This window comes from Leptidea sinapis, chromosome 36 (genome assembly GCF_905404315.1).
Source record: "Leptidea sinapis chromosome 36, ilLepSina1.1, whole genome shotgun sequence".
NCBI lineage: Eukaryota > Metazoa > Arthropoda > Insecta > Lepidoptera > Pieridae > Leptidea > Leptidea sinapis.
Window position 1 is genome coordinate 8,593,574 of NC_066300.1, and position 12,932 is coordinate 8,606,505.

At 32.8% G+C, this 12,932-nt stretch overlaps 1 protein-coding gene across 14 annotated transcripts in view; it reads right to left on the bottom strand.

Moving 5' to 3' along the window:
• LOC126975447 (casein kinase I) overlaps window positions 1-11,684 on the bottom strand; it is an 85,217-nt gene extending 73,533 nt beyond the window's left edge. For 3 of the 14 annotated variants that reach the window (XM_050823352.1, XM_050823349.1, XM_050823345.1), the window contains exons 1-3: window positions 11,398-11,561; window positions 10,676-11,007; window positions 1,806-1,960 (exon numbers count right to left, since the gene is read on the bottom strand). In XM_050823352.1, the coding sequence (XP_050679309.1) occupies window positions 1,806-1,960; window positions 10,676-10,737 (217 nt within the window). In that variant the 5' untranslated portion in view covers window positions 10,738-11,007; window positions 11,398-11,561. Of the gene's footprint in view, window positions 1-1,805; window positions 1,961-6,593; window positions 6,810-10,625; window positions 11,008-11,397; window positions 11,563-11,583 lie in introns of those variants that run through there. The other 11 variants (XM_050823342.1, XM_050823357.1, XM_050823348.1 and 8 more) reach the window with 8 other exon arrangements.
• Between the last annotated feature and the right edge of the window lie 1,248 nt (window positions 11,685-12,932).

The window sequence follows — 12,932 nt, forward strand, 5'->3', positions numbered from 1 at the left end:
CCTGTATACTAAATTTCATTAAAATCGTTGGAGCCGTTTCCGAGATTCAGATTATCTTATATATAAAATTCTCGTGTCACAATGTTCGTTCCCGTACTCCTCCGAAACGGCTTGACCGATTCTCATGAAATTTTGTGAGCATATTGAGTAGGTCTGAGAATCGGCCAACATCTATTTTTCATACCCTTAAGTAATAAGGGTTGTTCACCCTTATTTTTGTTTTTTTTTTTTCGACGAAATTTTTTGTTTTTATTTTTTTATAATGTGGCATTAAAAAATACATACAACTTCAGATTTTCACCCATCTACGATCAACAGTTACTTTTGTATCGCGATTTTAATATCGGCTATACAACGTTTGCTGGGTCAGCTAGTATAATCTATATATATATATATATTAATATACAAGAATCACTAGTTTAAGATATAAGATTATATTACATTAATGACATTGTGATAAAGTTTAAGTATGTTAGGTAAAAATGACACCTATGAAGTACCTACCTACATTCTACACGGTCCACGTTGAATGATTAACGCCCGTTTTCAAGAATCTTTCTATCCTTAGGTTAACTTACGGATACATCGCTGTCACCGTCTAATGACAAGATCATATCTATCCATAGTTATGTGCAATACAGCTATAGTCCAATGCTATCTGTCAATAGGTTTTTGAAATGTAAGTAAGCGTAAAAGGATAGATTTGTCTACCGAATTTCTATTGAAAACGGCCGCTACTTCACAAAGCCAAAGACGAGTCGTTGACCACAGATGACTACTTTGATAATAATTATTTAGGAAGTCAACAATTAAACTGCCAGTTTTTATTTAAAATGAATATAGGGAGGCGTCGATTAAACGTAAATGGACACAAAACTTGGCAAAGTTTCAGCAACAGCCAACGAGTCTGTTGTGTTTAGTGTAAATGGTGTTCCCTATGCAGGCTATGTTGTTTGTATTGGCCATCATAACTGATTACTAACTGACAACATGATTATAAAAACATTAAACAAATCATAGCAAACATAACCTTATATTATGCGAAAACTATTAAAGTAAATAGGTGTATTTTTTTAAACCTATTTATATTATGCACATGTTTACACTGGTTGTTTTCCTAATAAAAATGAAGTAAAATAATAGAATTTATTCAGACAATGAATAGATACAATGTTTAAAAGTAAAATCTAAACAATTTGCTTAGATTTGCAAGAGCGGCATCTCAAGTCAATTTCCTAATATACAAATATTGGGGTTGAGCAGGTTATCAACTATAAGTAGATCCTGTAGAATTGTAGACGATGCCACAACCTGAGAGTTGAAGCAAGCATACAAGATTTTATGACGATACGTCACTCGAATGGTTAGCTCAGTTGGAAGAGCACTCGCAAGGAACGCGAGAGGTCGTGGGTTCGAGTCCTGCATCGTTCAAATTTTATTTGTGTAAAAGCAAAACATTGGGTTATTTGTCATTCTGAAGAACTGTGGGTACTTTAAGCACTGGCAATACTTCTGTGATAAGTCTGATATTATAGAAGTGTTTCGCACAGCGGTGATCGCTTCTCGTCGTATTTCATGAGAAAATGTAGAGAGCAGGGACGTGCATTAGTTTTCTCGGAAGGTAGACACTGTATATGTATGCATTCCGACAGTATGAAATAAGTTGTATAAAACGCTGATTGCTTCGTATATGCAATCTGTAGACTATCTATCGTAGGTAGTATTTAGGTTCATAACGAGGTAGGCACTGCCTACTTGCCTATATGATATGCACGCCATGGTAGAGAGGTAGTGATTTAGCTTACCGAGCCTGAGTTCCCCGAAGTTGCCGCATCCGATCTTCTTGCCGACCCGGAAGTTCGGGCCGACCATCAGCACGCCCGACGAGGAGGTGACCGAGTGCCGCGAGGTGTGCATCGCGTTGCTGCCGCCTGCACGGCCGCCCGCCGCTCCGGTGGCGCTGCAACGTGTTACCATCACCATCACCACTCTCAACACTGGGAGGCTCCTTTGCATAGGAAGCCGGCTAGATTATGGGTACCACAACGGCGCCTATTTCTGCCGTCAAGCAGTTACTGTGCTTCGGTCTGAAGGACGAAGTAGCTAGTGATATTACTGGGCAAATGAGACTTAGCATCTTATGTCTCAAGGTGACAAGCGCAGTTGTAGTGCCGCTTAGAATTTTTGGGCTTTTCAAGAATCCTGAGCGGCACTGCATTTTAATAGATAGAGCGTATCAAATACCATCAGCTGAACGTCCTGCTCGTCTCGCCCCTTATTTTCATTAAAAAAAGACACTGACCCACTTCACAGACGTAGCATGCGGCCGCGGTGTACTATTGACAACATAATTTATTTTTATGCAGTCACCAGACTATTAATAATACATATATATACCTGATGTTAAGTGATCTTGATTTGTTAAGAGATCTAAAGGCCAGTTATCACATAATCAATAATGGCTAATATAGATAAATTTCATCTCTATACATTATTTGCAATTAGGTACAATAATTCACAATAAAAATTAACTTGACTAGAAAAGTATCCTCACTCAAGATTTTGAGGGTGCATTTGAAATTTGCATATTAATATGAATAAGAGGATGGAGGCTATACACCCCGGTATCCCATAGTTACTGACATATCCATGATCAAAGTTTTGAGCTTAATCCACCTCTTAGAAATTATTTTATGCTAAGATTATCAAATTAGGCAAATTCTCCGGTAGCCCCTTCCTCAACGGACAATTGGCCAATTTGCTTGCGGCAGCCGTTGCCGTCGCACGTTCCTGTCGGATACCCAATAATATGTGAAAGACAATCTAAACAAAATCAATTTCGAAATGCGAATTTCAAATGCCAAGCTCAGGTTTTTCTATGCATAAGTAACTATGTAATGTGGTCTGAAATTTAAATATCTTTGTTCCACTTACATGCAAGTGCTATACATACAGGTGTCCCAAAATTCAACGGCAAGCCGAAACGGGACGATAGGATAGACAGGAAACATAATGAGAAAAAAATCCAGATATCCTGCATTTTTTAACCCGTTTTTTACATGCATTGGTGATTGTGGTTAATGTTGGTTATTGTTGTCCATTTGAAACATGTCGTCATAACCCTAGATAACATATCTTAGATCGCAATAAAAAATAATAACACATTTGTCCCAAATTTTCTAAGAATAGCACTTTCTGCTGGACAATAAATTCAACATTTTATTTTTGACGTGAGCCTTCCAGCGGAGCTTTGCGTCAAGAGTCATGCCCAGATATTTAGCTGTATTTTCATATGGTACTCTTTTCTTACTAATGTAAACTGGCACTTATTAATAAAGTTTACATGAACAGTTTTACTTTCATTAAGTTTAATTCTCCATTTTTTAGTCCACTTAACTACTGTGTTTACCGCTATTTGAACTGAAGCAAATGTCGCATCAGCGTTATTTTCTATTTCAGGAATTTTATTTGTGTATAGTAGGTACAGGACATAATACACTTCCCTGAGGCACTCCAGCTTTTCTCGTTAATTTGTCTGAACAGATATCCTCTTGTCGAATCCTAAAATATCTATTGGTAATTTAAGATTCTAGAATATCTGCAAATAATTTTGGTAAAGCCATTCTTAACTTGTTAATTAGACCTTCATGCCAAACTTTATTCAAAGCCTGCGCCACATCCAGAAATATTGTGGAGCAGACTTTGTTTTCTAAGGCTTTTTCTATAATATTGGAAATTCTACTTGCACTTAGATCAACTAAGGTCGAATGTTTTTCACAGAAACCCAACTGGTGCTCTAGAATCAGATATATACTTAATCTCTATCAAAGGCTTTAGCTGTTCAAGTAGCAACTTCTTAAAAAGCTTCCTTAGGTGAAAAGTGCTTAATAAAATCGTCCACTGTTTGGAAATTACAATATGTAAACATCTCGATAGGATAACACTCATTTAGGCGAAAGATCTGTTCAAGGTGATCGGCAAATATTTGACCCTTTTGCTCATTGTTCGCTGCCCAATTTCCATCTGCGTCTTTTACAGGAGGTATTTGGGTAATAGAGTGTTAAAGTCTTTAAGCAATCGTCCAACTATTGTCCCAATGATAAAATCTTATATTGCTTTATATATATTGTTTTAAAAAAATTTTTGAAGCGATACTGCGATTTGTCTTCTCGCATTAAATGTGGATTTTCCACATGCCACTCATTAAAATTGTACAAATTTAAGTATCCATGTTTTTCAAATGTGGATTCGTCTGACCAAAGAATTTTTTGTAAGAATTGTGGATGTTTCCTGTGTCTGTATAACATTGTTCTACTAAATTCAATTTTTTCAGGAGAATCTCGAGGGAGACGCCTCTGCACGCGTTGAACGTGATCGGATGGTACTTCTTGGGTTGTAAAAAAACAATGTGCTGTGCTTCTGGGTATTCCCGTTCTTACTTCAGTTCCACGAACTGAAATATTTGGGTCCTCTTACGACCTCTTGCAGTAATTCATCCTCGTGAGGCACTTGAGATCAACCTGCGCCAATTACTTTATGCGGCAATCGGCTCTCCAAAAGTGAAATGAACGAGATAGATAATGACGCCCTCCACTGTCAACGCAATTCATCTCTCATAATCACCATTATCATTCTGCCGTAACAGCAAAGAGTTTGTGCAAATCAAAAACATTGTAGCCAAATCAACTGGATTTGTATAAAATCGGATTACTTCAAGTTCTTTTATATTTTACCCATATATTTTAGTATTAACCCAAGAAGTACTTTTTAATCCTTAATTTTGGAATCCTGATTAATGGCACCAACTTTTGATGGCACTCTAGTACATTTTTTTTCAGGAGGCTCTGTCATAGTCGAGAGATTTTTTGAAAATGTTGAATTCAATGTGTTATTTGTAAGAAAATTTTTGGCAATTTTTTATTGTGATTAAAGATAAGTAAATAAATGTTATTTAGGGTTATGGAGACATGTTTCAAATGGACAAAAATAAGCTATATTAACCACAATTACTAATAAAAATTTCAAAATGCAGGAAATCTGCTTTTTTTGGTTAGTGACCATAATTTCTAAAGAACATGGGATGGATTTTTTTTCTGATTTTTCTGATGATGTATACCATCTATCTTATCGTCCCGTTTCGGCTTGACGTTTAATTTTGGGACCCAAATAATGTGTGTCTAAAAAAAAGTCAAGGGGATGCCTTGACTTTTTTTTTCCAGAGGTAGAACATTTCTAGTTCTACCTGAATCACCGCATGTATGTTCCGCGATTAGTGATAAAATTTAATTAAATCTTGACTCACAAGAGATTCTTATTATTGTTACTTATATGTACACTACTATACTACTCAACTTCAAGACGAAAACTATAAACTCACCCAATAAGGGTTCCATACATATTATTATATTAAGTAGTAGGTACCTACCTACCTATGGTACTTACGAAAAAGGGTTTTTTTTTATTTTTCGTCAAAAAGCGAAAACTACAAATCATAAAAATCTTCTTAAGCTTTAAGTGCCAATGAAGCCCTTTCATAAGATACCACAAAGTTAATCACTCAATTCAAAATTTTGACTACCATTCTCTGACCCTGTTGTTCGATGATTTAATTACAAAAATACACACAATCCGGAGACAACAGATAACAAGGTGGTCAAAAGTTACATTTTTCTTTTTGAGGTAAGGAACCCTAAAAATCGCGGAACATACATAATCCCTAGAGGTAGAATATCCCTATGGCATCATGTCCGGACATTTACTTCACACAATTTTATTGGATAGCCAGTATTTATAGCTCTATGTTAATTCAGATCACATATATATATAACATTTACACTCATACTGTTTAAGGACATATATATTATACATAGTGCTAGTGAAATTACTGGGCAAATGAGACTTAACATCTTATGTCCCAAGGTGATGGGCACAATTGTAGTGCCACACAGAAGTTTTGGGTTTTTCAAGAATCCTGAGCGGCACTGCATTATAAAGGGTAGGGTGTATCAATTACCATCAGCTCAACGTCCTGCTCATCTCAGACCTTATTTTCATAAAAAACAACACATTAAAAAACGCCAATGACCACACCTTAAATTATTATGTTATCAGTAGTTTATGTTGCAAACTAGACCACATACTAGTTGTCTGTGAAGGTGTCTATAGTTATATTTGGTGGACGAAGTGCGGGCACCATGATGAGAGTGTTGTTATAAGTGTTCATGGTTTTTTCTGTGTAATGCTATATCTATTTGCTACTGACAGAATCATATAGTCACTTATTACTTCCTAAAACACACATGTTTTTAAAATTAATCGCTTGTAATAATCTCGGGAGCACACATAAAATATATGAATGGATTGAACTGAACATTATAAGGGAAACACTAATTCTATTGAAAAAAAATGCTATAGTACAAGATTTAAAAGTGATATTAGTAGTGGTACCTTTGCAGTTGGTGCCTATGGAAGAAATTGCTTTTATAGATCTGAAACTAGTTTGATAAAATTCTATGATAATTGTGATAGAAATGAAATAAAAATACATAAAAATATGATATATGCAAATAAAAGTTCTAAAATAAATCCCATACCCATAGGCCATGAGACGTCCACCTCCAACCATAACAACTACTATATGCTATCTAATAGAGTTCACAACGCGACACATTTGTGTTCAGCTCACTTATTCACTTGAACAACTATGGTTTTGAGTACATTGAGTAAGAACATCTTATAACAATTCAATTATCACATCGTGTCTAGTTTTGATGGCACACACTTTGTCATAGAATAGTAAATTCAACATATTACATAGTTCACTAAGCATCACTAAATAACATTAAGTTATTGAAACAGGAACCTAATGACTACTGCTGAGGGATCAAATAGAAAATTTAACGAATAAAATTAAAATTCTTGAAAAGTTTAGAAATTTGACATTGGTTGGAACAGTGTACACATTGGTGGACTTGGGTTGAAATATATGTACATTATATATATTGAAATATGTATTGTTTAAAGAAAAGGTACAATGATGTTAATATTAGATTCTGTAGCATCAAATTAATACTTCTACCTATTCTAAGCTTTTATGTATCTCAAAGCATGAATTATTTGATTGATACTATCAAATTAAATGTCAATAGTTCATTAACCTTAACAAGTTCAAGGCTATCAAGGATTTATGTTCTAAAAAGAATGACTCACTCTATTTCATAATAACTTACAGTTACCGCAATAGATCCTGTACAGAATTGTTTATTGTCATGATTATTTATGTTTAAGGTAGGTTTCTTTATTAAAATTAATTTATTCTAATATTAATGTAATATTATTTTGCAATCTCTTCATTCATTGATGATATTATAGCCTGTTTAAAATTATTAAAAATAACATGGTTATGTTTGTGGCTTTTGCATTAATATACCAGGGTGCTAGAATCACTTATGTGATTAGATACAATCAGCAGGAAATATTCAAATGTCACACAATACTTTTCCGCCTGGACAAGACTGATTAAAGAAATAATGATCACACCGGGTCCCTTTTTCTGTTATGTCACACATAGAACACATCTGCTTCCTTTTATTCTTTAAAATGATTGTCAGTAATGATAAAAGTCTGCATGTACATTTTATTACTGATAATTATTGTATTATTATACCTATTATGCCGATTCAGAGCAGGATCATTTGCTTTATGCATAGGCTACAGTAAAGCATTAGACTTGATAAAACATAATACTCTCTTGGAAGCTTATATCAACAAAGAGTTCCAATAAAACATATGTGAATAAAAAGAAACATATATGCAAATAGTACAGCACAAATTGAACCAGACACAATAGAAGAGGAATTCCTAATTGCTAGAGAGGTAAAATAGGGAGATCCTTTGTCTCCAAAACTTTTCTCAGCAACACAGGAAAGCATTTTAAGATTTTTAAAGTGGGAGTAAATGGTTATAAATTGAACCACTATAGATGATATAGTTCTGCTATCAGACAATACCAATATCCTCCAAACTATGTTACAAGATTTGGCTGAGAAAAGTAGGGCAATCAGACTTCTCTATGAATAATACAAAAATTATTAGTAATGTCGAACAGGGAAGAGATAGCCATCAAAGTAGATAAGATAAGGAAGAAATACAAATATGTCAAAGAATATACATACTTAAGCCAAATTATATCCTTTAAAGATCAAACCAATCTTGAAATTGAGAAGCTGTATTGTGAAGCTTGAAGAGAAGTTTCCAATGCCTGACAAGATACTAGATAGATGTCCCTCAAGGAAATATTTATAAGCAAAATTTTCTACAAACCATACCTTACTAACTGCCTAAACTATGTAAAATGTCAACCTATGGCTGCCAAACCTGCTTTCTTGACTAAAAAACATTATTTAAAACTAAAAACATGCTAAAGAGAGGTGGAACTATGCATGACAGGAGTCTCACTGAAATACAGGAAAAGAGCAGGGGAAAAAAGGCTTACAACCTATGTGTAAGAGATAATATGAAAAATTAGACTAAATTTTAAATTGAAATTGTATATTTTCATTATTTATAATTATAATTTATATATTTTAGAAAGAAATATTTATACTATTTATTGTAAATAGCAACAATAAAGGTGTAATAATAAAAAATCTATTATCATAATGTCCTGTGTCTTTGACGATCTTCTATTAAAGCCAAATTTTAAAGTTAATGTTTTTAACATACATGTTTTATTTCATTAATTTGGTGCCTACTCTTCAAAAGTGGTCAGGATAACTCAATATGTAGGTAATTAATTGCTATCATTTTGATCCCAAAACTAATAATTTGTGGTCTTTGGTGGTTTATCTTCTTTTATTTATTTAACTTATTCGTTACAAATAAAATACATTTTGTTCATTAAAATTTGAAAATAACTTTACCTAATCAAATGAAATTTCATTTTATAATTTGATGTCAATATTATAAAATATTAAATAATATTATTAGAAAATATTATTATTTTTACATCCATTCTAGTTTAAATGGCACAAAAAGATTGCAAAATAATACCTTTTTTAAACCAAAGGAGATATTCAGTTTGCAAAGGCTCTCTTGGAAATGTGACATCTGAATTTAAAGAAATTGGTTGTCTTTATAAAAATATACCTAATTTGAATAATATTTCTTTCCTAAATGAACATAGCAATATAAATTGGAGTGTTTCAAGCTGCACCGTCTGCAGTGAATCATACCAACCATTATTGGCATTGAGTCTAAAAGTGAAAGTTTGCATTGCATTCAATAAACTACAAACTGCTTAAACCACAATTATATACTACACAAGGTATTAAATTATTGAACCAAATATACTATTTGTGTATATCACTTTATAAGCCAGGTTTCAATTAAAGTTTTGTATGAATTAATATAAACGTTCCTCTACCAACTCATAAGATAAGCTATTTCTATTTATGGATCAAAACATATGCAAGAGAAATTATGTACCCAAGTTATTGATCTTGGTATATTTGTTATGAATAGAATCTTAACTTAAATTGCAAAAAATAACAATTTTAATGTATTTATTGTTTACATCAGAAGTCTGATGGCCATACAGAATTTTAAGTGGTGATATTTAAACTTACAATTTCCTATGCATTACAACAAGTATACTTACAATTTCCTATGCATTACAAGTTTTAAATAACTTGTCAACACTCTTATATGGGTACATTTTTTATATATTTTGGACACAGTTACACAATTTTTAGACACTTAGCAATTTGAACCATATGACATGGCCATCCAGATTCACTGAAATACTTCATATTTGCTTCACCACTTCCAATCAAGAGTGTTTTCATGGTAATTAATATTATAAATAAAGTAATAGTATAGTAAAATATATACTCAGATAATATGTTTATGTTTGTGACAAAATATTGACAAGAAATCAATGTTTTCAATGACAAGCTTTATCTCGAGTACAGCAAGATATAATGCAAGATGTTTACTCAATGTGTGATTCATTGGTTTCACTTTATTGGTTGAATCAATCAGAGTTGCTAGACATAAAATATATTTAAAATCATATTACATTATTCTTTAGAGTTTCTTTATGTTTATTGTTTATATTATGTTGATATGGAGGAGTGATGACCCAGGAAATTAGGCTACTATTTTTATATGAAACTCGAGCCTTTAGAAAATTATCTCAGAGGAATCTCCTGTTTCAGGAAGATTATATTTATAATAGTTTTAAAACAATTTGTTCTGAGGGTATTAATTTAATTAGACACCTTGAAGGATGTGGATTATTATATCATGGTATGTGTAGGCATTATATTATAAATATACTGTATAATTTGTCTATCTTTTAATATATAAATTGTTGAGCCTTACATAATATTGTGATATATACCTATTTTAAATGTTCAAGGGTATTTTATAATATTTATAAAAAAGTACAGATCATAAAAGTCTAACATTTTTAATTTAGCACAAGTTACAATGAATAATTAATAAACCCTTACACACTATACAAAAAATATGTTGTCTTTATGAAGCATTTATGATAATTAAGCAATTTTGATGGTAGCTAGCGATACATTTCTAATTACTATCTAAAGAATAAAAAGACTAACTGCTCCAATATAAAGTGAAACTTCAAACTACTCCCGAACAAGTCACTTACGTGGAAGTTCTTTTATCGTCACTCTGACGTTCCTTATCCTTATTGCCTTCACGCTTATTCATAATATTAGTGATTCTGTGTGTTTAAGGCGGACACGTCAGATGACTTGGAGCCCGCTATCAGCAGGGGCTTCACTGTGCTGCAGTCCATGTCAACAACCACCACACTGCAATCTCTCCATCACACACTGCACCAATCCACACACGACTTTTTTTATTAATTACTATTTTTTTCGTTCTTTTAACACTTTATACACTACACTGTAGAATTTATCTCAAAATCATTTTCGAATCACTGCATCTGTAAAGATGTTTCGGCGACTCGCGAAACGACTGCAATATCGAAACAATTTACAATGATCGATCTATCAAACAAATATTATTACTGAAGGCGGATTAAAACTGGAGGATGTGCAGATGCAAAAGATAATCGGGATACCTAATAAGAAATGTTCACTGAAGAATAACCGTGCTCTCAACCACGTTCCCTAAAATGATATAATAGTGATCTCATTAAACATTTGTTCTAATAAATTTGTCTTTGTCAGAAGAAATTGAAAACGGAAAAACCTGGCTTTTGACAACACCTTTATTATTCTGCAATTCAACCCAAATTAATCTTTATTATAAGTAATAAGTATCGTGAAATCAATAATATAGCTCACTGTTTTGTAAGTCAATATGTTCGTAAATATATTGAATTAAAAAATAAATACACCGTACTCAATTTTGATTAGCTTCACAACGTCGCCGAAACATCAAAATTGGACATTTGTCCTGATAAAAAGTTTAGGTTTTGTAATGGCCACCAATGGTACACAGAAATCACTAGTAGTTTTAAATTGAACGAAAGAATATATATTTAAAAATATAATTGATCCTACGAAAAAATTAATACCAAATAAATACCATCTACTGAAAAAATTTCATAGTAAAAATATTGGTTTAGAGATAATTTCACGATATATCGCCATTCGGCGCATGCGCAAACTTGCAGCAACTAGCCAACTACAGACTACAGAGTACAGAGCACAGATTTTTTTTACTTATTTAGTGGCACGAGATTCAAGTCCATAGGCTACAGAGCAAAGAACAAGGAGTGTTGTTGTAATTATAATCATATTATGACAATTTTTTTTTCTCCCGGAGAATTGTAAATGAAAATGGGGATAATATTTTTTTTTTCTAATGACAATACGTTTTTGTCTTTTCGCCTATAGATTCGTTACCCCTGCCATTAAAAAATAAAAAATAAAATCGACAATTTTCGAACCATAGATTGAGTATAGAAATTAGAAACCACAATTAACTCGGTACCTACGCAAAGGATTATGGCAAAGAGCATAATAATATATAGGATTATGGCAATGCTCATGGTGGCTTCGTGGTGCGTTAGCGTGCGTTACGCGTGCTTGTCGTCTTTAACTTTCCTAAGATTTGTGGGAGAGAAGTGTTACAAAAGCACATGCGTATAATCTTTTATTTTCTACAACGATGACTTCTACAAGATGAATAACGTCTGACTTTACAATTAACATTCAAATAAGTAAAACGGATGTCATTGTAGTAATGGTAGATCAAACGCCGGATATTAGAGAAAAAAAACAGCTGGTTCGTAGTTTGAGATATTTCGATATTAATGAAATCGGTTTTACAGCTGATAATAATTCAGAGCAAACAGCTTAGCTTCTCTATCTTAAATTACATTTTATATTTTATCCAATATATCATTATACGTTAATATTATTCGACGTTTAACGAGTGTAATACGTAGCTGCCATGCACACTTATGAAGGTAATTAACCTGGCCTGTTTTTAAGCGTTCTCTAACAGCAAGAGGCTTTATCCAGACGTATAAATTATCTAAGCTTATAATATCTAAATTAAAGTTCTATTAATCTAAAAAATATAATAACATCATTTGTCATCCTAGCAACATACTGTACCGCAGTACCAGGACTTCATATTATGCAGTTTAGAGGTTCATGCACAATGTACATCATACATCATATAATTATTATACAAGTGCTGACCCGTAGTTGTTGTTCGCTGGTATTCTGAAATTATGTATTAAAGTTGATTTTTCTAAGAGATAAACTTTTAGAAGTTATACTTCTTTATGGAAAAATGATGAGAATGAAATTTTAAGATGCGCTCATCACTGTAACACAAAAGTAACAGGTTCACAGAACAGGTTGTAGTTCGTTCCCAAAATTTTCTGACGTTTGCGTCATTCGTTATTTTTTATTGGATTCTTC